Raw genomic sequence first — 26,545 nt, 5'->3', positions numbered from 1 at the left:
GTTGAATTTGAAAAATAACTCTGAAGAAAATCTTGAGCAATTGTACAAAAAAAAAAAAAACAAATATTTATTTATTTATTAATAGGTACACAAACAGAATACAATCAGAACATACATTAAAATTATGGAATTACACAATTTTGAGCTAGATTACATTCCTAAGTATGTGTACACGGCATGCTCGTATCAATTATAAATAAAAAAAAAAAAAACAAACAGTATCAATTACGAGTTCAAGAGCCATTTCCTTGATGCGCAAAAATTTGCTTGCGTCAGACTATAAATAGACGTAAATAAATTATATTTTATTATTTAAATGAATACAATTAATTTCTGTAATATACGTTTATATAGTTTGATTATTTAAGTTTACGAAGGTATCAACGGTGAAGACTATAACATTATATGTATCTCAGAGACTACTTATCTCAAATAGTTGTCGTGGCCTATTAAAAAAATTAAAACTCACGTCAAGAGACATTGATATATAGGACATAGGCATATTATTCAATACAAGGTTATATTAATGATTAAAAAACGTGGAATTAGCCATTGTTGCTTTCGAGGCAGGTTATATGTCTCAAAAATAATGGTAGTATACTCTGTAATTAAAATTGTAGAGTTTTAACTACTGAGATGATGAGAGATTCTTGACAATGGATATAATCTACTTTCGAACCGGTGGTATCTTTACATAAATATAAAAATTTAAATTTAACACTGTGCTGTATGTTTGTATGTACTTTTATGAGGTTATTTAAATAAAGAATATTTTGATTTTGATTTTATCATACCATATAATTTATAAAAATACTCATCTGTAATAAGTATATTACGCCCAATTTTCATAAAAAAAGGTTTATATATATTGAGAATTTAGCAAAATTAATATTTACTACTTGGAACTTGTAGTACTATCGATTAGTGGTCTATTAGATCATTGATATCAGTAATTTATATTCTTACTTCACAGATTATTAGAGCAAATTTAAACCTATGTTTATGTACAGATCATTTGTGGCGCTTTGGTCACCTTCACACGGCATTACGTTGTGCATATACCTACTGTTTTTTCGGTATATATTTTAATAAAAGTTAGGTCTTAGAGTCTTAATATATCAGGATAAAGTGTAGCACTATAAAAGAACGAAATCAAACGTGTCGACTTTATTATCTTGGTGTGCGTGACAGCTACCCTTGTCGCTCGCCAAACGTCATAACTAATTTGATAGTATGCGTGTACTTAGTAGCCAACAATTGGTACTCTTTTTTCAACGCGTTTTCAGCTATGACCTATCTATATAATATATAAATAAATAATCAAAGAATAAGACTAATAAATTTATTATGTTAACGTAACTCTACATTTTTATTCATTATACTATATTTCTATTCATTTGTTTTATTTTATTTGAAATTCGATATCCTTAAATTTTGTTTTTTCGCGATAACTCGGCTGTGCGTCGTGATACGAGAATTATGATTAAATACTTTATATTTCTTCACTTACGTTCTTCATTTAAGGTTCTATAATTTTTTAACCTACCTTTGATGGTTATTGAAAAATAAAGGCATCGTACAGTTATGTTTTTTTTTGCAATTTTCACCTTTCTCGTGCTACGAGAATATATTGAAAAATTGCCTAAAGAAAAACTATTTGTGATTTGTTACGAGCATGCTGATATTGTTTCACAAAATATTTATTTTTTATAATAGAGGCAAATATAGGCATTTAATATTTATATTCTTCTCGTTTCATTTGCCTTTCTTGGCCCGTTTTTTATTTATAATGTCTGGAATGCTATGATGATATTAATACATTAAGTTTTGTCACTTTTTTTTTTCAAACTTACAAGTAACATAGATAATATCAAGACATTACTAATGTTCTGGTTATATATATGTATATATTTTTTATTAATATAATGTAGGTATATTAGAAGGTCGTGTGAAACGTGTTTTTTTTTGTGTACATTTAAAGAGATGTTTCCGTTTTATAATCAAAACTTAATCCGTTGTCTACAAAGACGCATGTCTTGAAAAACCGTTCGATACATTATTTTCGAAAAACGTAAAGGTAAGTTATACGTGAAGTTTTATAATAAATGCAAAAAAATGTAATAGTTCAGTGTGAAATGATTTATAAAATATTATTTTTTTCTTTGTGTGCGTGTATATATCAATACATATTATATTTTGAATTTGGAAAGTCAGCCCAATTAATCACTAAAATTTAAGGATAATTATTTTTGTGTTTATACCAGCTAATAAAGTTTCCGAGCTGTTACTTTTTAAATGGTTTAACTTATAGTGGATCTATAGAGGTTAACGAACTTGATCTGTTTATATATATTATGGATATCGAAGAATATTCGTGAGCGTGTGATGTATCACCTCGAGTGTCTCTGTGTTGTTACTTTTTTCCATGGGTGTGTGTTTTTAATACGTGTTTTGTGTAGTAGTCATGTAGAAAAAGATCGATGACACTTGGACATCAACTGCCCAATGATGGCTTATATCTCAGATATACATAGCATGTACAGCGATATATTTAGTCATCAAGCACTAATTAGTATACAATATATAAGATTTATACATTTATATTCAAAGTCCCGTTCAACTAGCGTAGCTGTATTCGACCTTACATTTATTTTGAACTTCTCAGGAGTTCACACCTTTTCTTATATTCTCAGGATTATAGCAAAAACTCAGCCAATTAGGTACTATACAGTATTTTCGATTTAATTGCTTGTTTATAATCGAAAGTTTAGATATATAATGTTAATACATTATTTATCTAAGCTTTCGTATTATTCATTATATTATTCATTAATATGAATAGAATTGAAAAAAAAATCTCGTTTACATTTCATTTCAATGAACTTTTCGCGTTAGATTTTTGTAAACGTACTTCAATTATTAAGTTATTTTTTTTTATCTGAATTCGGTAATTCATAACGAAGGATTATTTTACATATATATTATAGATATAATTTGAACTTGAAATGTAACGTGAAATACTTATAACAGCTTAATTAAGTAAATAACTGGTTTATTCTAGTCTGGTAATGTTGGCTTAAAATGTTACAAATCCCGATGCAGCAGGGAACCGGTTCTAACAGGTTCGTTGATAAAAGTTTTTCTATGAAAAAAATCTCAGCAACAGTACCGAAAATCCAAGCTCGAGGCTTTTACAATCTCTTGATTTGGAAAACATGTGAAGTAGTTAGTCATACGGCTGGAGTATTTCCGATTTGTGTCTGATTCGTTATTCCTATCTACCTATACATTTACTAAGCCAAGTCAGACCTTAGGCAACAATATATTACACCAAGTTATAAGAAGTAATGATATTTTATGTAGTTATAAATAAATTTCAGAAAGGACTAATATTTAACTTGGCACAAATTTAGATCTCACTTCGTTTGTCGTTGAAGACAACAACCGAGGTATATATTATAATACTTAACTTGGCTCTCATTTTTACATTTATGTTTTTGATGGGATATCACTACTTTTTGTATATAAATTATTAGTAGGTACTTATTAATAACAAAATTAATACCAAATGGTTTTTGTTAAACTATTCTATTTTCTTATGTTTAGGGAGTATAATTGTCTTTTTTTTGATACGTTCTTATTTTTCTTGTAGGTACCTCTGAAATGTTCGAGTGAATTGCCCATTCAGTGTCCGGATTTTTTTACGCGTTTTCTGTTTATACTTAATTTGCCCAAGAAGGAGTGGTATAACGTGCGCAGACGGTTGTACTCTACAATAGCTCTCTTGTGTCTTGATTTGACTTGGACCTAAATTGATAAGATGTACTTTATCTAAGGTTTTAACTCTGGAGAGGCCAACGTAAGCCTGCTCTTTACTTAATATAGAGGAGCCTATGTCGAAAAGAGCACCGTCAAGGCGAAGGCCTTGTGATTTGTGTATAGTAGCAGAATATGCTAAGCAAATAGAGAATTGTTTCCTTTGAACATATATGTACATTACTTAATATCTGTAACTTGATTTTGACGTCTAGTTCGCAAATTAAATTATGTTTAAATTGAATTGTTATTTTACGTGCGCTATTGCTGTTGTCGACGTCCCCAATGTACTTTCTCTATTTTTCCATTGGACCCATTCACCAGTCCTTTACTGACATCAGCATGCTCGCTCGATACTGTTCTTCCAAGCAATAAGGATCCCCGTTTGTAGCGCTAGAGTACAAACTTAAATCATTCCTGTTACGGTATACATACTCTTCTACAGTCTCACGAAACCTATTTTATTGTTGTATACTAGTATACTCAAACAAAAAATATGCTGTCGAAAAAACTAGGAAGCTTCCATCGGAAGGCATTGAAATAATTCTTATGAGCGCGGTTACCACTCGCTCAGACACGTCCGCGTTAAGGTTTAATCGTAACGCTCCTATCCCGCTGCTCCGGCGTCACGTCGCGCGCCGTGTACCGAAATGTCTATTTTTTTTTTTTAAGTATATACAGATATAGATTTTGCACCATTGATGTGCGCTAAATGCTAGTTAATAACGTAATAAATACCAAAGTCGGCTATACTAACAAGTAATAAAACTGAAATATTTGGATTTAAAAAACTTAAGGGTGGTATTCAACTTGTTATATATTCACGTGAAGACCTTAAAATCCACATTAGGACCGGCTGTCATAAGTTTTGATTGCTGGTTCTTACATCATTTTTTTTATTACAGTTATTACAGGAACTATAAGTATATAAGTGTTCCTATAGACCCAATAAAATGAAAAATTATAATAAAATGATAAAAAATTACCAGTTTATATTGGCCTAATTATCTACCTGCATGCCAAATTTCAACTTTCTAGGTCACCTGGAAGTAGGTTATAGTTTTGATCTATAGGTCAGTCAGTGATAAAAATGTCGATTTTTAGACGTTAATATCTAAATAACCATTTGAGATACGTTTATGAAATTTGGAACACATATGTATCTCGCGAGTCTCAATATATGAGCCAAATTTGCCACATTTATGTCAAATAGTTTTTGAGTTATGAGGAGGTCAAAAGTGGCTCCAAATGGTTCGTGTAATATTACACACGGTGCTGCACGCCAGTTCTGTTACTAGAACTTGGCTGACACGCTACCGCGTGTCTAGATTGTGACACCTTTTTTACCAAGCAAAACTAATGTGTATGTATGAAAATAGCCTTAACGATTCGATCCGTGACTTACACAGGGTTAGTTGCTCGCATATAAGGCCAATATTCCCGAGGCTTTCAAGCACCAGATTGGTACTAAAAACACAAGGTTTTTGGTCGAAAAATTATCAGTAGCAGACGGTATGTGGTTACACAACCATAACTCCATGATTTTTTTACCTGTCTAGGATAGACTGCCTAGAAAAAGTAAGTGACCTAGTAGCTGGTCACTAAGTACACACATACTAGTAAAGTAGCTCGACGTTACGCGAGTGTCAAACGTAGCTGTGTCGCTCATCGAGATAATAAAGATGGTTCATTTGTTTTAGTTGCTGCTATCTCTTTCTAGTGAACACTTAATTTGTTATCATATTACCTACAGATAGTTTTATATTTATTCAATCAAAAATAATGTTAATATCAGTATTATATACATATTATCTATACGTTCTTGGCACAAAAAAATTTAAATCACAGCATTTTTTTATGTAATCGATAGGCCGATGAGCAGATAGGTCACCATAGCCCATAGACATTGGAGCTATTATATTAACCATTCCTTACATCACCAATGGGCAACAAACCTTGTGATCTTAGGTGTTACGTCACATACTAACTCATTCACCGTGCAAACCGGAACACAACAATTTGAAAGGGTGGTACCCAGACAGGCCTGTTTACAGCCCTACCACCAAGTAAAAAAATTTGATTATAAACGTTCGATATAAGAACAGAAGTAGTTTAAAGATGATTTTAGTTTCGCCAGGTCATAATAATTAAATTGAAATAATCTCGATATACCCAAAACTGTACTATTAATTGAAATTTCGCATGAAAATAAATAAAGTAGTTTATTAATAAGAGACCCACGCGTCTTGTAATAAGAATTAATTTGCAACGACATATTATAGGTCGATATTGTAACCAGCTAAGCTTGACGTTTGAGGTACGTGTGCGTCACAACACTAAATTACAAACGTGACGTCATATTAACCACAATAGATAACTACCAGATATCATACAATCTGACGCTTTTGCGGTATCTATCTCATCTTTATCGTAGTTTGAATACAATGTATAAAAAACTTCATCGTTATTTCGAAGCGCGCTTAATTTTCATATTTCCAGTAAACAGGTAATTTTATTCTTTACAGATGAACATAACGGAATCCCACCCCATATATCCTTACACTGATGAGGAGAAAATGCAAATACGAAAGGAGTTTGGGATAAAAGACAACATATTAGAAGAAGATATTGATTCGATACTCGAATGGTTTTATAAACAGCCTCATTTGGCTAAAGCACCTATAAGTAAGATTATTTTTACTATAATGGACTTGAAAATACTATAACCTGAAAATGTAGCTGATGGGACTGATAGCTTGTAACCTAGACTAACACATAATTTTAAGCCAGATGAAGTAAATCGAGGATAATTATGTTAGGTTATAAAAGCTGTTGGTTTTAAGACAAGCACTAGTTGTTGTAAGTTGTCTTAGAATAAATACCGTTTGGTAAATATCGCAAAGTTACCCAACGTTCGTTTGGTTTATTTGTTTTGTATAGGATGAAAATGAACAAAATCACAGACGGACGCTTTTTTTTTCAAATCATTTTAATTCCATCTAAACCTAACCAGTTTCGTGTGTAGGAAACACACGAATCTGGTCAGGTTTATTAATATAATATACTTATTCTCGTTTTGCAGATCGCGAATTCGTTGAAAGGATGTTCATTTTTTCTAAGTGTTCCCGCGAGAGAACAAAGAAAAAAGTCGATCACTTCTACAGGTGCAGATCTCTAGCGCCTGAACTCATTCAAACTAGAAAGAAAGTTCTGCTAGAACCTGACACTGAATTGTGGACATTTTAGTGGGTAACATTTTTACAATTAAAAAATACAATAAATATCGAGATATGTATAAGTATTATGAATTTGCCAAAAAATCAAAAATCTAAATCAAAAGATACTTTATTCAAGAAGGCTTATATGATAAAATAGGCTGTTTTGAATCGTTAAGTTCGAAGATTTAATAGAACGCGTAACTGCAAATTTGGAATGTAGATTTCACCTAAAAAAAACCGAGAAATAATTCTCAAATAACAAATATAATCACTCAAGAATGTTTACTATGTCCTGTTTGGAAATCAACGTATAAAAACTTCGCGTCTTTTACATCTCTTTTATTTATTACATATATAGGCGGACGGGTAAATGGGCCACCTGATGGTAAGTGGTCACCGCCCATAGACAAGCGCTGTAAGAAATGTAACCATTTCTTTCATCATCCCATGTTATGTCCCTCGTGCCTGTAGTTACACTGGCTCAGTCACCCTCCAATCCAGAACACCACAATACTGTGCATGGGCGTTTGGTGCTAGAATATCTAAATATATATCTATATATTCTAGTATTCTATAATAATAGATAAAAAAAAAAATGATAATTTTTTTTTTTTCCGAATTTAAATTGTAAATATTTTATTTTGTGAGTAAGTAGTGATTCAAATAAAACAAATAACAATAATTATAAAAAAAAAAAATAATAACAAATAATGCATGGAATTAAAAAAATAATTACGCCGAAAACTTCTCACGCGCGTACATAAGTACCAATTTTTTTTTTTCAAAGCCTCAATAGACAAAGCGTAATTATTATTATATGATTAAAATTCTATTAAAAAAAAAAACAAAATACAAAGATACTTGAAATGCTTAAACTTATTATTCGTTGATTTCATGTACGTAAATTATGTTAATTTAATTATATATAATTTTAAAATTTATAAAAAAAATACTTTGTGAAATTTAATGAAAATCTGTATTCCGAACCAGGAGTTCATTTACACTAAGAATTATGTATCAATCTAACTATAAGGATTTTTTAATTAAATATAAGCTTGAATAGTTTAGCAGCAGTGACGTATCTTATCATATAGCCAGTATTTAGTGATTGCCTGGTACACCTAGTACAATACTACAGTACTGTATGTAGAACAATATTTTGTACAAATGTTTTTATTTACGACATCACACTAAAAACCGCTAAAATTATTAGTGTTTCTCTACTTTATGATGCATATAATTATGATACATATTATAATACCTTTCCCTTGAATAACTGTATCTATTAAAAAAAATCCGATGCTTAGTTTTAAAGATTTAAGCATACATAGGGACAGATAGGGAAGCGACTTTATTTTAAACTATGTAGTGATTATTTCAATCAACTGTCTACTAAATAATTTTAATATCACTTACAAGATTAGCCTAACCGTTGGACGCAATGGGTTTACATTTTGGAAAAGAATCCTTATGAAACGTAGGTGAACACTTTCACCAAAGACGAAATATATTTTTTTTCTTTTTATATATATATTTTTTATGTAATACTGTAATGCCACCAGACTTGGGAACTAAGATCTAATGTCCTTTGTGCCTGTGTGACAGGTTAGGTTCTCAGGTCTGTTGAGTTCAGAACCAAGTACCAAGCATTTCTGCTTCGTGGCAAAAATCTGATCAGTGGGTGTTGTTGCTGTAATGTAGCTTACATTTGAACAAGTTGTTGGTGGACTGTAATAATACATCCTTATTTATTATAATACCTTTCCCTTGAATAACTGTATCTATTAAAAAAATCCGATGCTTAGTTTTAATGATTTAAGCATACATAGGGACAGATAGTAATAAATAATGTAGCTTACATTTGAACAAGTTGTTGGTGGACTGTAATAATACATCCTTATTTATTAATAATATACTTAAATTATTAAAACACACGTAGTGAATCCATATTTGATTGACCATGTATAGCGTTCTCGTCTCTCTTGTCGTAAATTGAGATTATTATTGAAATGTTGGAGTTGTATACGTTATGACTTCCCGGGACCGGGACTTCCAGGGACATCCTTAATTTCCAGCTGGAGCGATTTTGATGAAATTCTTGTTTTGAGTTTAGAATGAGTACAGTGACATACATAAATAAATACTGTTATTAATGTTTTAAATATTTACAGCCGTCAAGCTGCTATATTGAAGCTGTTTAACGGAAAGCGGATATCCGTTTTTAAAATAAACGACCCAGATCCGAGCAGTTTCTCGAACGAAGAAGTATATAGGAATACTATTATGGTAAGAACATTGACAGCCTCATTGGTCTAGCGGCTCAATATAAAGCCGCAGATTGCGCAGACATGGATTGCGCAATCTGCGGCTGCGCAGATACTGAAATTATCTTTAGGAAAATTTTCAGTAACCAGTCTGAACGTTGGAAGTTTTTACACACCCGTGCCTCGCAATCACGTAAAGCCGTTGGTCCCGTGGATGAACTCTTTTCGATGGTGTCGAATTTTCAGCCCCATCGGATTATGAGAGTTAGGGAAAAGAGAGTTCACCTGTGTTTGCGCACATACTCGTGCGCTATAACACGTTCTGCGTTGTTGACTCCCTTAAGATTGACCGCCGTGGCTAAAATCTGTCAGGACGACATTATCATTACATTATGACATTTACAGAACATTTTTTGGCATTATGGCATATGTTGGCGGCCGACATAGACAATGGCGATGTAAGAAATATTAACCATTCCTTACATCGACAATGCGCCATCAACTTTGGGAAGATGTTATGTCCCTTGTTTCTGTAGTTACGCTGACTCACTCACCTTTCAAACCGGAAAAAAACAATACTGACTACCACCAAGTAAATTTGATTCATATCGAAAAAAAAATATTAAATAGTATAGCAATATATTTTACATATTAATTTAAAAATAGAATTGTTAACAAAATAAACAATCACTATATATATATATATATATCTACATATTTTCAAATCACTAAAACATCCGTTGTTTTTAATTGTCTCTGTTGTTAAGGAAAAATTTGCAAAAATAGTAAAAAATACAAGGAAATATAATTAATTTAATTTAAGGAACTCATTATTTCATAACAACAAGTTATTACAACGTTCTAAAATACATAATATATAAAATTATTTTCAGATTTTATCGAAATCACTTTGTAATCTTATTCTGTAAGTATATACTCGAAACTCATCGCAGAACACAAGCACTTTATAACAGAAAGTATTATGCGACATTAACGTTAATTATTACAAAAATTATAGGATACGCGTATCAACATTTCGCGAATGAGATGTGAAGTCTTACAGAAAAGATTTTTTTTATGGCATTGGTTGACGGACGAGCATATACCTACCTGATGGTAAGTGGTCACCTCCGCCCATAGACAAAAGCGCTGTAAGAAATATAAACAATTCCTTACATCACCTATGCGCCACCAACCTTGGGAACTAAGATGTTATGTTCCTTGTGCCTGTGATTTCACTGGCTCACTCACCCTTCTAATCGGAACACAACAGTATAGAATACTGTTAGTTGGCGGTAGAATATCTGATGAGTGGGTGGTACCTACCCAGACGGGCTTGCACAAAGCCCTACCACCAAGTAGGGCTTTATTATTAGGGAACTACAGTTAATAATTTAAAAGTATCTTATACACGTGCCATTTGAGTCTGAAGAGAACGTAGATTTTAAATTTGCGCCTTATTAATTACTTACCGCCATTTTTAATGATAATTAATGCAAAATATAATTGCTAGTACGATACACGTGGGTTAAACTTGTTTATAAATTTTATAGTCATGAACGGTAACACACAGAATTAAGAATATTTATTTATAATTTAAATTTGTAATACAATAATTAAATCATGGTTTTATAATTAAATTATTCCTAATATATGAACTTTAAAATTTTTATTAATAGACATTTTTTTATGTAGTAATAAAATATTGGAGACTAGGTGTCGACTGTGGCTTCGCTAACATTTTACGGGTGCTCCTCAATCGTTAGGCATAAAATATTAGGCTACGTCCTTCCTTGGAGTTCAAGTTTGCTTCATTCCAAATTTGAACAGACAGACAGAGTTATTTTCGTATTTATAATCTATATACATTATATCCCAGAAATCAACGCCAAGCCGGCAATGGGCGATAGGCCAATTGATGGGGGCTATCAGAAAAATAAGAAAAGAAATATTTATAAATAATTAAAAAAATCGAGAAATTGACATCCTGTGTCAGTCTGTCAGTGAAAGACCTGTCAAAATCGGTTCAGCCGTTCCAGAGATTAGCCGGAACAAACAGACAGACAGACAGACAAAAATTGAAAAATATGTTATTTTGGTATATGTACCGTGTATACATACATATTAATTTAGTAAAAAGCGGTTATTTTAACATTACAAACAGACACTCTAATGTTATTATATATATATAAATTCGTTCATTTTTCTTTCAGTTAGGAGATCTCCGCTTGCAATTTGACTACGTGCTCGGTGACATTTGGATATTGGATCTAAAAAACGTCACGCTGGGACACTTATTACGCGTCAACGCGACATTGATCCAGAAATTTGTAAACATTGTTCAGGTAAGTTACCAAAAAAAAAAAAATCAACAAAAGGCTAATAATTAGATACTATGGAAATGTTTATCTTTTTATTTCTTGTAACGAATAAGGTTACTAAGGGAAAAAGAATAACTGTAACCTTCCAATTTTGAAATGTTGTAACAGACTTTCAGTCGTATGCTATTTTGATTCATTTATACTTCAAATACCAGATTTAATGCATGTTATTACATGCATTAAATCTGGTATTCTGATATATCAGAAACGAGCTCTTTCGAATTCATTTGAATAGTTTGACGGGATCTACACAATTGTCGACAAAAATACAGATTAATTGTACAATATTAGAGTGTTAAGCTGATACAGATACAAGTATCGTAGTATTTTTTTCTTTTTAAGGGAAACCCTTTAGTATTGTAAGTAGGTAAACATAGCTAAGATTTGGATTGAACCGGCAATGTTAACATCGCTAGGTGATCTATTATCTAAGGGCGTCATAATTGAAGAATTGATATTATTGAGTCCAATATCATCTTCCAAGACCAAATACAGTGTGCAAAGGTTTACATTTTACATACATTAGCAGCCTGTAAATTTCCCACTGCTGGGCTAAGGCCTCCTCTCCCTTGAGGAGAAGTCTTGAAGCATATTCGACCACGCTGCTCCAATGCGGGTTGGTGGAATACACATGTGGCAGAATTTCGTCGAAATTAGACACATGCAGGTTTCCTCACGATGTTTTCCTTCAGAGCCGAGCACGAGATGAATTATAAACACAAATTAAGCACATGATAATTTATCGGTTAAGATGCACGCGTTCTAACCGCGGGGCCATCTCGGCTTATTTAAAATAAATTTATAGAAAAGGTTATATTTAAATAAAAAAAACACTTTAGTAGGAGCTCGTGTCATAGATTAAATAAACAATACAACTTGACTTTCTTATATTGTGTTTATTGAATAACATTAGGAAAAACAGTAGTAACCACTACTGTTAAAAAAATTATAAATAACTTTTTAATACGTAATTATAAAATACATTTTAATATAAATTTATGAAAAATAATTAATCACATTTAAGCGAAACAAAAACTAAATGACGTCAATACGATGAAGTCAGTCTTGTCTAATTAAAATAATTATAATTACTAAAATAACTTAATTACGCTGCTTATGAGTGAAGGTCATCACTCATATAAAGGGGATATTTGAAACGTATTCCACCAAGCAATCTATTTCGTTTTTGGACATTTAAGCACAATGTCATCTGATTTCTGACTTTCTTTCCCCTTTAAGTAGAAAAACAATAACACAAATAATGTATCTAAAATCAGTAGTGCTCACGCTGATTTAAACCACCCAAAATATAAATATATATATATATTTTTAAGACATTAAGGGTGTAGAGTTATAACAATTACTCACCCTGATTTAACACGAGACTTAAGGTTTGCATAAAAACATTGGAGGACAAAAAAATGTGGTTATAATTGCAAATGTGCAAATATTCTCAAAGTTTCAAAACAATCAGATGGATAGTTTATGCATATAAAAGAGAAACATTATTTTTTTATCTGTATATTTTATGAACAGATTTGCTTCTGAAGTCACCTTTGGCGTCAAATTGCCCATTTAAAAGTCTGCTTTTAATGAAAATAAAAAGTTTATAAATAATTACAACAATTTGATCTTTCAGGACGGTATTGGCATCAAGCTTTTTGAAGTACACGTTTTAAACACGAATTCGTTAACCCAACATTTGATGGCTCTATTCAAACAATTTATCAAACCTAAAACATTTGAACGAATCATGTTCCATGACAACGATGTTGATCTCCTCAAATACATCCCAAAAACTCATTTACCCAAAGATTATGGTGGTGAACAACCTTCACTAGAAGAATTCAAAGGTATTGCTGTTTAATATAATTATAGATATAATTTCAACAGATTTAAATCCTACTCACTAAAATATTACGCCCCAAAAATCACTTAGCTTCGTAGATCAAATTCCGTAAAAGATTGAAAAAGAAATCTCCTGGAGAAACCTCCCTCAAACCATGAATTGGCGTATGTATACTTTTGCGGTAGTTTTTCATCCGACCCATGCAGGTGTCCTCACAATTTTTTAGCCACCGAACTCAAAATGGATTAAGCACATGAACATTTTTGCAGTACATGTCCGGATTAAAACCAACGCTTATAATCACTAGGCCCCATGTTCCTGTAAAATATTTATGATGTATATTTTTTATATTTTTCTGTCTAATTTGACACATTGTTTTTTTGTTTAATTAGCTTTTTGCAAGCCCGTCCGGATAGGCACACCCATTCTCTGTTGTTCTATTCTAGTTTGAAGGATGAGTAAGCCAGTTTAATTACAGGTACAAGAGACATATGATCTCAGCTCCCAAGTCGAGTCGCGCAATGGCTAAATAAGGAATGGTTCATTATCACAGCGCCAGTGTCTATGGGCAGTGTTAACCAATTACGATCAGTAGGCCTATTTGCATGTTTGCCTCCATATATCACAAAAAAAAGTATTTGCTAATGCAATTGTTTCAGATATGTACACCAAAGAATTACGCGAAGATATCACCAGAAATTATCTTATAGAATGCTGTGAACATATTTCCAATGAAGCAATGAGACCTGGTGATTTTAAAGAGGAATATTTAGTTGGGTCTTTTAAGAAATTAGATTTAGATTAATCTGTGTAATAATGATAATTACCTGGAATATTTCTAAATTAATTTGATAACTAGTAAGTTACGCGGTTTCAATGTTATTCGCTTCTGCGGTTTGTAGCGTAATGGTAATTATAATCTTTAGCTAACCTCAATGGGCTACATGACCCAAGATATTTGTTGCAAATTGAACTTTGCGACCCTTAAATTTATTTTAAGCTAAAACTCTTTAGCTTTACTTTAATATTATTTGTTTTAGGTATTTAATTCAATAAATATTTTTTAATGAAAGTCCAGGTTATTTAATTTAAACCATCTTAAACTTAAGTATTTCAAATAAATTTAAAATTATTCATGCTCAATATTATATTAGTTATCATATATTCATTTTTTTTATGTTCAAATTTAAAACCTTTTAAATTATCTTCGGTCGTAATAATCACGAAATAATTCGTTTTGCTATATAACAAAACAAATGTCACAAATAATCACAGATCATACTAACAGCTGAGCACTTTCTAGGCAGCGAGTGTCATTTCTAATGTTCACTAAGCAACTTGTTTGAATGCTCGCCGAATCCTCGCGATCCAGACTCTGCACAGAGCCATCTGATGGTACTTGTGTTTCACTACCGGTTATAAAATATAGAGGACACCTTACAATATCCGTAATAATTAACATAAGAGAAATATATATTAATAACAAAATAATTTCATTTATGACTTCATCAAAAGAGGTCAAAATTTAACAAATTGGTAAGTATGACCTTAATGGGCACCCAGAATTAGCTCCAGATGAAGAAAATCCTCAACGGCGAACAGTTTTCGAAAATGTCTCTAGCATACATTTATGATTATGAGATGGCCCAGTGGTTAGAACGCGTGCATCTTAACCGATGATTTCGGGTTCAAACCCAGGCAGGCACCACTGAAATTTCATGTGCTTAATTTGTGTTTATAATTCATCTCGTGCTCGGCGGTGAAGGAAAACATCGTGAGGAAACCTGCATGTGTCTAATTTCAACGAAATTCTGCCACATGTGTATTCCGCCAACCCGCATTGGAGCAGCGTGGTGGAATATGCTCCAAACCTTCTCCTCAAAGGAGAGGAGGCCTTTATCCCAGCAGTGGGATATTTACGGGCTGCTAATGCTAAAAAAAATACATTTATTCCGTTTGTTGATTAAAAATTAAAACAACGAACATTCATTTCAACGAACTCCTTCGTTTTTTTTTTTTTTTTTTTTTTTTTTTTTTTTTTGTCATAAGGTGGCAAACGAGCAGGAGGCTCACCTGATGGAAAGTGACTACCACCGCCCATGGACATCTGCAACACCGGGGGGCTTGCAGGTGCGTTGCCGGCCTTTCAGGAAAGAGTACGCTCTTTTCTTGAAGGTTCCCAAGTCGTATCGGTTCGGAAAAACCGCCGGCGAAAGCTGGTTCCACAGAGTGGTTGTGCGAGGCAGAAAATGTCTTAAAAATCGCGCTGTTGTGGATTTTCGGACATCTAGGTGGTGCGGGTGATATTTGGAATTTTGACGAGATGTCCGAAGGTGAAATTCAGCAGCCGGGATTAATTCGAACAATTCCTCGGAACATTCCCCGTGATAAATTCTGTAGAAGATGCAGAGCGATCCAACATCTCTACGCAAAGCCAAAGGATCAAGCAGATCGGAAAGGGCTTGATCGTCGATAATTCGAGCCGCTCTACGTTGGATACGGTCAAATGGAAGGAGCTGGTACTGGGGAGCACCCGCCCAGAGGTGAGAGCAGTATTCCATGTGAGGCCGAATTTGCGCCTTGTATAGTCTTAGACGATGGGCCGACGTGAAATACTGTCTTGCCTTGCTGAGCACACCAAGCTTTTTTGATGCCAATTTGGCTTTGCCTTCCAATTGACCGCGGAACTGAACGAGACTCGAAACATCAACGCCAAGTATTCCGATACTAGCTGTAGCGGCTAACGGAATGTTCTCGAATCGTGGAGATACGACAAATGGTGTTTTTTTAGCAGTTAACGCGCAAACTTGCGTCTTTTTGGGGTTGAAGTGAACTAGGTTTAGCCGACCCCAGTTCGAGACTTTGTTTAACGAAGACTCGATTTCAGATACAAGTTTGTTCCGGTTTTCTTCGACGTTTTCCCGAGAAATATTAGCACGGCCGGTGTATGAGGTGTCTACGGTGCTGTCGTCTGCATAGCAATGAATGTTACTGATTTGCAACAAGTCATTGATATGCAGAAGAAACAGAGTGGGTGATAGAACGCAGCCTTGTGGAACACCAGCATTGACGAATTTTAAGTCAGAGCATGCACCGTCGACAACGACCTTGATGCTCCGATCTGCCAAAAAACTGGTAATCCAATTGCATAATTTTCCGGGAAGCCCATAGGAAGGAAGCTTCGAAAGAAGCGCTTTGTGCCACACGCGATCGAAGGCCTTCGCTATGTCCAGACTGGCTGCTAATGCCTCCCCTTTGCTCTCAACTGCTTCCGCCCATCTATGAGTAAGGTAAACTAGAAGATCACCGACTGAGCGACCCCGACGGAAACCGTACTGGCGGTCGCTAATCAGCTGGTACTCCTCTAGGTACCGCAGGAGCTGGCAGTTTATAATGGACTCCATTACCTTGGAGAACAAGGAGGTGATGGCTATAGGCCTATAATTGGACGGGTCTGAGCGGTTGCCCTTTTTAGGGATCGGATGCACCAAAGCAGTCTTCCAGGAGTTCGGGACGACGCCGAATGCATAGGATTGCCGGAAAAGACGCGTTAAGACCGGCGCCAACTCGGGAGCACAAGTCCGTAGCACGATTGGAGGGATGCCATCGGGTCCACTCGACTTATGAATATCCAAGGAAAGAAGTGCTTTACGAACTGCACTTTGCCGGAATTTAACCTCCGGCATCGTGGTATCACACCGCGGGATTGTTGGTGGTGACTTTCCTCGGTCATCTAGAGTCGAGTTCGCTGCGAAGAGAGAGCCTAAAAGATCAGCCTTCTCCTTCGCTGTATGGGCCAATGACTCACCGTCCTTGTGCAGAGATGGTAAGGAAGGCTGACAGAAATTCCCTAAGACAGCCTTGGCGAGAGACCAGAACGCACGTGTTCCTGAAGGGAGGCGCACCAGTCTCTCGCCAATTCTGCCAATGTACTCCGTCTTTGCCTTAGCAATCACGTTTTTGAAGGACCTAGAGGCAGAGTTATATTCCTTTCTGATTGCGCTGGTATTTACATCACGAGACGCTGATGCGTTAGCCCAGTCTTGGTAGCGTTCCCATTTTATGCGTGAAGCCGTTTTGCAGAAACGACCAAACCAGGGCTGGGACTTGCCACCGATGGGGACCGCAGAATACGGAATGAATAGTTCCATACCCTGAAGTACCACATCGGCAATCGGCAGCAGAGTTCGTTTCAAAAATACCTTAATGATAAATATTTTGTACGTATAAAATGTTACACGGTCGCAAATCTTTTGTGTGGCTACGTTAACTGTTTGAGAATGATATTTTTGTATAAGTTTTAAACTTTAAAATGAAAAAAAAAATAATTCCAACCTTTTGTGATTTTACGCGACTCGAAATCCGGGTCGTGTCGTGACAGCTGCATCACAACTGAGTGTCTCTTTGTCAACGTCGAGGAAAAAAAAAAACCTTCTTTATGATTTTTTTTTGCAACGAATATTAAATATTACATTCAAAACATTGATTACATTATTAACGAGTTTGTGGTTTTAAAGATTAAACGACATTAAAGTTATTTGTTAAAAGAAATGTCTTAGATTTTTTTTTTTGTTTATTTGAATGAATTTTTTACCATGGTAAACTATTTTGTAAGACGTTGACCCTGATAACTATTCTATAACGATCTCGAGTTCAGTGATCAAGTTGTTTTATTATACTTCAAGATATCCTTACATTTCATTAAGAGCGCGCCTATATCCAGCAAAACAGAAGATTTTACCGACACGTGTAAAGGATTACACGTGATCTCATTTCTATGCTTGTTCCATTTACAGCGACCATCAAAATTCTGTTAAACATTTTTCGTGTTTCACGTGTAATACATATTATTAGTCTGAAGAATTATATACAGTTCTTTTAACCATAATCTGATAATTAATGCAAATTGCTGACATCATCATAATAAAAATAAAATATCCAGAATACATGAAGCCAATATTTTATTTTTAATATAATATTCTTAAAATCACCTTTTCGATATAATTTATAATGCTAGTATGGATAAAAAGTCAACATTTGAAATAACAATGAGCAGTCAGACAAATTCAAGGTCAAATCTCTGAAACATGTTTGCCCTAATTTAAACCAACAGTACAATTTACAATAATTGCCGTTAAGTAATCAATGGTTACTAATTACATTCAATTTGTTGAAAAACATGGTTTGCTTAACAGTTTAATCCTACGGGAGCTGAATATAGACATAGCTATAAGGCGCAATTGATTTACAATGCAATCGTGTGACATGCATGTTAATGGCTTAATTAGAGCACATTATCGGTCAATGTTTGAGAGCGTTCATGTCATGACGGCTATTAATCATTTGATCTACAGCAAATATAACAACACGACAACGTACATATAGTTTTATTAGCATAACAAGATAATGGCATTTTTGATGACTGAAATCCGTTTTATTTAAAGAGCGATGAGTTTTAAATATTATTTTCCGTTTTTCTGATTTGAATTCAACTGGATTTATTTTTGTTAATACAAAGTACGCCTAAATATGTTTTCCGTATTATGATTAATTTTCTATTCGTTGTTTTTTATTCAAGTAAGCTCTTATTTCTTATAATTTGAAGTAACAGACTGTAAGTCTCTAACTGCTGGGCAAAGAAAACGATAATTATTTTAATGAAAACCAATACATAGATCTTTTATCTTATTTAATTATAAATATAATGATATAATAGCCAATAATATGCCATGAATAATAAATTTTATCGTTACGTATATCTTTTAATTGCGCGCAGATGTTTAAAGCGAAACTTCATCGGGCGTGACGGGAATAAAAGTCGAACTGCTAAGTGCTGTTTCAATACACAACGTTTGAGTAAAATATTTCTATTCAATTGGAAAATATTGAATACGGATGTGCCATTTTGATGCGTATCCTATAAATGTTATAATCATAGATTTAGTCTAGATACCGCAAGCCGTCCGACCAAGCGTACCTGAATTTTATACTATGCAGAAAATTGACACGCTACTACTTTAGTTTGTGAATACATACGACTATACATTTGCCACTGGAGCGATCGAATCGTCGATAATATACAAATACTAAATTGTGCATCTATAAACTCTTTTAGGGCAATGAATCGAGTCAATGTAGGTATTCCCAACATCGATAAGTTTGTTGCAAACAACAGTTATTAAATTTAAAAATATTTATTCATAATATTCAATTCTAAAATTAATGTTCAAGTATGGCTCAGTTGAAATCGTCGTAGGTGTAAAGAAATGTCAAGCACGGCAAATTATAACAGTCAATATAATATATTACTTTCTATAATGTAACCAGTATGTTTGGGTGAGTTTAGAATTAGTTCTTCCAAAATAGATATTCAATTCAGGATTTTAATTATTTTATGTATTTATAGAAACACCATCTCACAATCACAAAATAAACAAGAAAATAATATTACGACAATGAATTGTCATGTGCTTATTTGTGTTTGTAATTCATCTCATTGGAGCAGCGTGTTGGATTATGCTTCTAAGCCTTCTCCTCAGAGCGAGAGGAGGCCTTAGCCCTACAGGCTGTAAATGTATATGTAAATAATTATTAAATGACACTACGCTTATGATCTAGAGATATAATATACGATAGGTAGATACACCAAAAAATAAGATGGAGTAAGAAAAATAAAAGAATATCTTTTATTGATGACAAATCACTTGTTACATTAAACTTACACAAAAAATAAATATTCTTATTTAACGGGCTTTCGATAGCTATGTAAAAATAAATATAATTTGTAAATGTTCCAAGGCTGGGCATATTCTTTCTTTTTTTTCCTTCCTTTCCGGCCTTTCCTTTTTTTTTATCCGAAATATGTAGATTTTGTTAGGTGGATACAATTATTTCCTACCCATTATTTCACCATTACAGTATAGTCATTTAAAGAACGAAAAACACTTTGTTATAGTTATTAATATCATAATATTGCTTTTTTTTATTATGTTAGAGGTGGCAAACAAGCAGGAGGCTCACCTGATGGAAAGTGACTACCACCGCCCATGGACATCTGCGACACCGGGGGGCTTGCAGGTGCGATTGCGATGCGAAAGGCCGGCTTTCAGGAAGGGAAACTGTTTACTTAAATTTCGCTTATAACGTATTAAATTTATTATAGTTTAATGATTAAATTTATAAAAAATATAACTGTCCTACTTCCTAGAGTATCGACAATAATGCTTGCCTCTCCGCGTCTCATGGGATACTTTTATGATGTACGCTTAGTGGACTTTGGGGTTCAATTATAATAGTAATATCCTACGATAAGAAATGCATTATTTCTTGTTAATACCAAATAAGTCAAAGATAGCCAAAATTATATATTACCAATTTATGTTATTGAAACGCTAAATCAAGCACATCTTTGCAAAATTGTATTCTATTACAAAGAGTCAGATTGAACGAGTTTATTTACAAGACTATACGTCAAAGAATATCTCCAAGCTGGAATATATCGAATAAAATATTTCGTACATTGTACAATTAAAAATCATTCATAAAACATTCATTCACCTCAGAGATAAAAATCTACACACAGAATTGCAAGGAGCAAAAACTCGTAAGTTTTCATTTATTTAATTTCTACTGCGTGATGGACATCCACATAAGGAGACTTACATTTATTGGATGAAATGCTGAGCCACATGTTTTGCCAACAACCTACCTTGGAGTACCTTGGTGAAGTTAGCTTATACTTACTAAATCCTTCTTAAGAGATGTTTAGTTCGATGGCCAAATCTTAACCAGTCGGCCAAACTATACAATGGCAAAAATAAGTTCGTTTGTCAAATAAAAAACAGAAAGTCATTCCCAAATATACAAAATACATTAAGATATAAGTAGCCAATAAAATCACAACTTCACTTAATAGCGATAAAATAAACTTTGTCTGCGGCCAATGGCGAGAAGACAATAGAAGGCAGCGCTGCTGTAGTCATAACTCACAACAGCCACGCCTCATCGGTAGGGACTCGAAATGTTATTTACGAAATAGCTGATTTATATTATTATCAATAGGGTTGGGTCATCTATCTGATTAATGTTTTGTTTACATCCAACCGAATAAAAAATTAATAAATTAGTATAATTCGTAATAGACGAAGTCACATACATACATAAATATATTATATATTATGGGATATTTGTCATTTAGTAGGAAATGTGACAATAGTGAACCAATTTATATTTTTTATTTATATATAGTTGTAATGGAATAGGCGTTTGTCTTCCATCTCACCTGATGGAAAGTGTAGATGAAGACGAATGTGGTACACGCTCATCGATAAAAAACCAGTTCACTGCATTCTTAAACTCTGGAGAGTTCAACTTATCAGAATATTAATATAATATACTGGAAGTGCAACTGAATCCTGAACGACACAATAATATAGTCCAAACATGATTGGACTCTTTATTCCTTTATTCTCGTAATACGATGAGACTGCAAATCCTGGAAAAATGGGGACAGGATCAACTCATATAAAAATATTCAGGGCACAGTTGCTTAAAAAATAGCAAATTTAATGCCCAGTGCATTACTATTACCTATTATTACTATTCCTAAGAATTTATCGATACTAACCCGGTAACTTTTTCTAGCCTGACCCGGTATTTGAACCCATGCTTTACATGTTGGTAGAGCTTCGTTCAAGCCTGTCTGGGTAGGTATTCTGCCGTACAATAATATTTAGTGTTCCGGTTTGAAGGGTGAGTGAGACAGTGTAATGACAGGATCAGAGACCTATGAAGAATAATATGTCTTCCCAAGATTGTTGGCAAATTGATGATATGAGGAATGATTAACATTCTTCAAAGTAACAATGTATTTGTGAAGGGACGACCAAATGCTATTTAAAAAAAAAACGAACTAACCAGATAGTCGCACTAAAATATCTCCTGCTAGTTAGCCTCATTACAAAATGGCCACCGTGTCTTAAATTATACATTGTTAATATGTATAAAAATAATTTAAAAGAACAATGAATTCCACTATTATTTCTTTGTATTAAAACTTTTAGTAATTACGGTTTTGAACAGTTTTCTCCACGTCACCAAATAACCGTGTAAGACTTATAATCTAAGCGACGGCAGCAAAAAATCTAAGGCATCGGTTTCATCCTTTCAGCTTACGACCTTAGCCAACTGGTTAATATAGTGTTAACGTAGCAATCTTTGCCATGGTTTCCAATTGTTTTACTTAGAAGAACTGATTATTTATTCAACTATCCAAGTGTTTTTATGTAATTAATAAAATTAAATGTAAGTAAAGTACAGTCTGTTTTTATCCCACTGCTGGGCTAAGGCCTCATATATATTTCACACCACTGTTCAAATGCGGATTAGCAGATACGACAGTTTTTCATCCAACGCAGGCTGGTTTCCTCAAGATGTTGTCCTTCAATACACGTGATGAATTTATAACTAAGCCAATTCTAGAACCCTCAGTCCAGATACCAACTGGGCCAACTCAGCGTCAAGTAAACTTATGTATTAACATTTAAAAAAATGTATACTTTATTCAAGTAGGCTTTAACATCCTCTGGATCGTTCGGTTCGGAATGTACCGAGAAGAATTGGCAGAAACTCAGTAGTTACTCTTTTCCAACATTTTAAATACAATGTTATGGTATATTTGTAGTATGGTATATAAGTTTGGAAAATAATATGCACCTCAATATCCATAAAATTTAAAATATCTTCATATGTTATTACATTTAAATTGTAATGTATTTGTGCTAGCTCTTTAAACTACTTGAGTAAAGTGCAATACGAAATACTTGACAACGTCAGGATGGAATGTTTCAAATACAAGGTGGTTCCGCATATTTTGCAAGCATTTTAATATATTGAGTTTGTTTTACAACTTATAAGTTATTATATAAAGAAAAACATCGTATGTTTATATATACTTAGTGTACCTACATAAACTATTAGCTTGGCATACCACGCGAACTGCCACCTCTTTTCGCGTTTCAATAACGCGCGTAAGAATCACAGGCGTGGGTGCAACCTGTCGCGTCGGTGGGTTAAGGCACTAACATAGACCTCGTAAAATTTCCAAAAAAAATAAAAGATATTATTAAGTCACTATTTTATATCCTCATAGCGTTTTAATATTTATGAGTACGTCAATAAGTAACTTGGGTAATTAATTAGGAAGTTATGGAGTTTGATTCTTTTTTTTTTAATTTGCAATCCTACTAATATGAGGAAGGTAAAACTTTGTATGTTTTGAAATTTGTTACTCGTCAAATAAAAATGGCGTAACGGATGGGACGAGCAAATGGGCCACTTGATGGTAAGTGGACACAATCGCCCATAGACAATGGTGCTGTAAGAAATATTAATTAAATGCGCCATCAACCTTGGGAACTAAGATGTTATGTATCTTGTACCTGAAGTTACACTGGCTCACTCACCCTTCAAACAGAAACACAACACTACTGAGTAACTACGCCGGTAGGATATCTGATGAGTGGGTGGTACCTACCCAGGCAGGCTAACACAAAGCCCAACCACCAAAAGTATTATGTATTATGCATTAAATTGTCAAAAACTTAAATAATAAAATGTTATTACAGACTTGAAAGCTTTTTACAGAATACAACTACAAGAGGAACGACGACGCGAACTCTCCGTCAAGCGCGACGCGTTAGCTCTTTACGAGCAATACAGATTATACTTCCACGACAGCGAATTTCATAATAATCTTGCGGTATTCTGAAAATAAAATCCAATTACTTACGGAGATCTTGTGTCTGCTACTGTTACGTTTCCCACAATACCTCGTGGTTGCATTTTAAAATGCAAACAATACTTCGACGTTTGCATGTCTAAGATGTAGACTCGTTAACCCTAGCTTAAAATTACAGATTTTGATGCGGTATCTTGATGTGTCCATTAGATAGTATAAAAAGATCTTTTTTTATATCTACGATGACGTCACCCCGGCTATACTTGAACATCATAATAAATGAATTATAGCTATATCTCATGGTAAGTTATATCTCTATAAACTTTATTTATTACCCTAGAAGAGTTTTTACAGTCAAATTCTCAATGAGAAATTGTATACATCTCATCAAATTCGATTCAATGGTTTGGCTGTGAAAGAACAATAAACGGATAGAAAAACAGACGGACATGTTACTTTATCATTTGTAATATTTGTATGGATTATGTATTTCAAACTATTGATTTTATTGTCACAAATTGAGCCGAGATGGCCCAGTGGTTAAAACGCGTGCATCTTAACCGATGTTTTCGGGTTCAAACCCAAGCAAGCACTACTGAATTTTCATGTGCTTAATTTGTGTTTATAATTCATCTCGTGCTCGACGGTGAAGGAAAACATCGTGAGGAAACCTGCATGTGTCTAATTTCAACGAAATTCTGCCACATGTGTATTCCACCAACCGCATTGGAGCAGCGTGGTCGAATATGCTCCAAAACTTTCTCCTCAAAGGGAGGCCTTAGCCCAGCAGTGGAAAATTTACAGGCTGTTTATGTTATGTATGTTATACACTAAAGTAGCACATACATAGCAAAAATGTTGGTCACGATTGGTTGGATAGCTTGTGATATCTAACCACCTTTAAATCTGTCCTTATAAGGCTGCAGATCTCTTGGTCCTGTATTCGAAAAATTTAGTAGCAAATCGAAATTAGGAAGTTGGCAGTGCTAACACTCTTTTGTCAATTGGTGAACGAGCCAAAGGCTCAAGGGATATAAGATAACAGTTCACAAGGTTGGTGGCACATTGGCGATGTAAGGATAGGTTAATATTTCTTCCAGCGCCAATGTCTATGAGGTTGTGACCGCTTACCACCAGGTGATCCATTTACAAAGCTATCCTAGTTGCGTTATAAATAAAAACGCGTGTGCGTACACACTTAAGTGATAGAACAGTAAAAGTGTTATTAGCTCAGTCATACAAAAGGTCATAAATACAATCATCATGACATGAGATTATCTTGCTAAAAGTTTATAACATTACAAAAGATTTTTTATTAAAATATATACGATATTGGGTCTAATTGACTACATCGAATCAAATCAAAGTTACTCTTTATTGTACACCGATAAACACATACTTTAGTCACGTTCAAGAAAGATGCACAAGAAGCGGCCTAATCGCTAAGACAGCGATATATTCCAGGCAACCTTAAGATAGAGGAGAGGAACAGAGATAGAAAGAGATAGAGTTGTACATAGCAGATATAAATATAATAAAAAAATAAGATTATGTACAGTACTTGATATCTAACATGCATATATATGTATATAAATAGATAGAAATTATAGATGAAAATAAATTAAATTCACGCAAAATAAATATCATTAAAGTGCATGATATTATTGTTTCAAGATGGAATTGGATACATTTGTGATAAGATTTAGATACGATTCGATAATCTTGGACTAAAAACAAATTGAAACATATAGTTAATACAAATCCCTGCTACCACAGCTAATAAATAAAAGAGGACTAAAAATAAATAATATATTTAGACCAATAGCCGTTAAATAAGATACCCTACTGACCAATCACGAACAAGAATACTAACAACCAATAATTAAATCATTACTTGATAAGTTTTAAACAACAATGATACGATCAAATCGAATAAGGTCGATAATTGCATTTCAATATGCTGTCAACCACGAGACCGCTGTCACATCCCACTTGCGTCTAATTACCTTGGCTTACGGAACCGATATAGTGAAACATATAAATAAGATGCATTAACGTATCTAGGACAGACGCACATGCACTTAGTAATGTGTGTGTATATATGAACATCTACTTACGTCATTTGGTATTGATTAACTTGGACCTTGGATAGTGCCGACACCTGGGGGCTGATTAATTTTTTGACCGGAGTTCATGGTTGATTTTCGAGATTCAAAGAGGAAATGCTGCAATCGTTCTTGCCCACACTTTACGTGATCATGATGTACGATAATTATATT

General features: G+C 33.8%; 1 protein-coding gene across 1 annotated transcript; it reads left to right on the top strand.

Annotated features, from left to right (window-relative positions):
• The first annotated feature begins 2,014 nt into the window (after positions 1-2,014).
• On the top strand, positions 2,015-14,455 carry LOC125071995 (alpha-tocopherol transfer protein-like). Its single transcript, XM_047682448.1, has 7 exons — positions 2,015-2,077; positions 6,342-6,501; positions 6,899-7,061; positions 9,206-9,320; positions 11,512-11,643; positions 13,319-13,532; positions 14,188-14,455. The coding sequence occupies exons 2-7, from the start codon at positions 6,342-6,344 to the stop codon at positions 14,331-14,333; spliced, it is 930 nt and encodes a 309-aa protein (XP_047538404.1). The 5' UTR covers positions 2,015-2,077; the 3' UTR covers positions 14,334-14,455.
• Positions 14,456-26,545: the final 12,090 nt, after the last annotated feature.

Source organism: Vanessa atalanta, chromosome 20, assembly GCF_905147765.1.
Source record: "Vanessa atalanta chromosome 20, ilVanAtal1.2, whole genome shotgun sequence".
In the NCBI taxonomy this organism is placed as follows: Eukaryota; Metazoa; Arthropoda; class Insecta; order Lepidoptera; family Nymphalidae; genus Vanessa; species Vanessa atalanta.
This window is presented reverse-complemented; position numbering and strand designations above follow the sequence as displayed.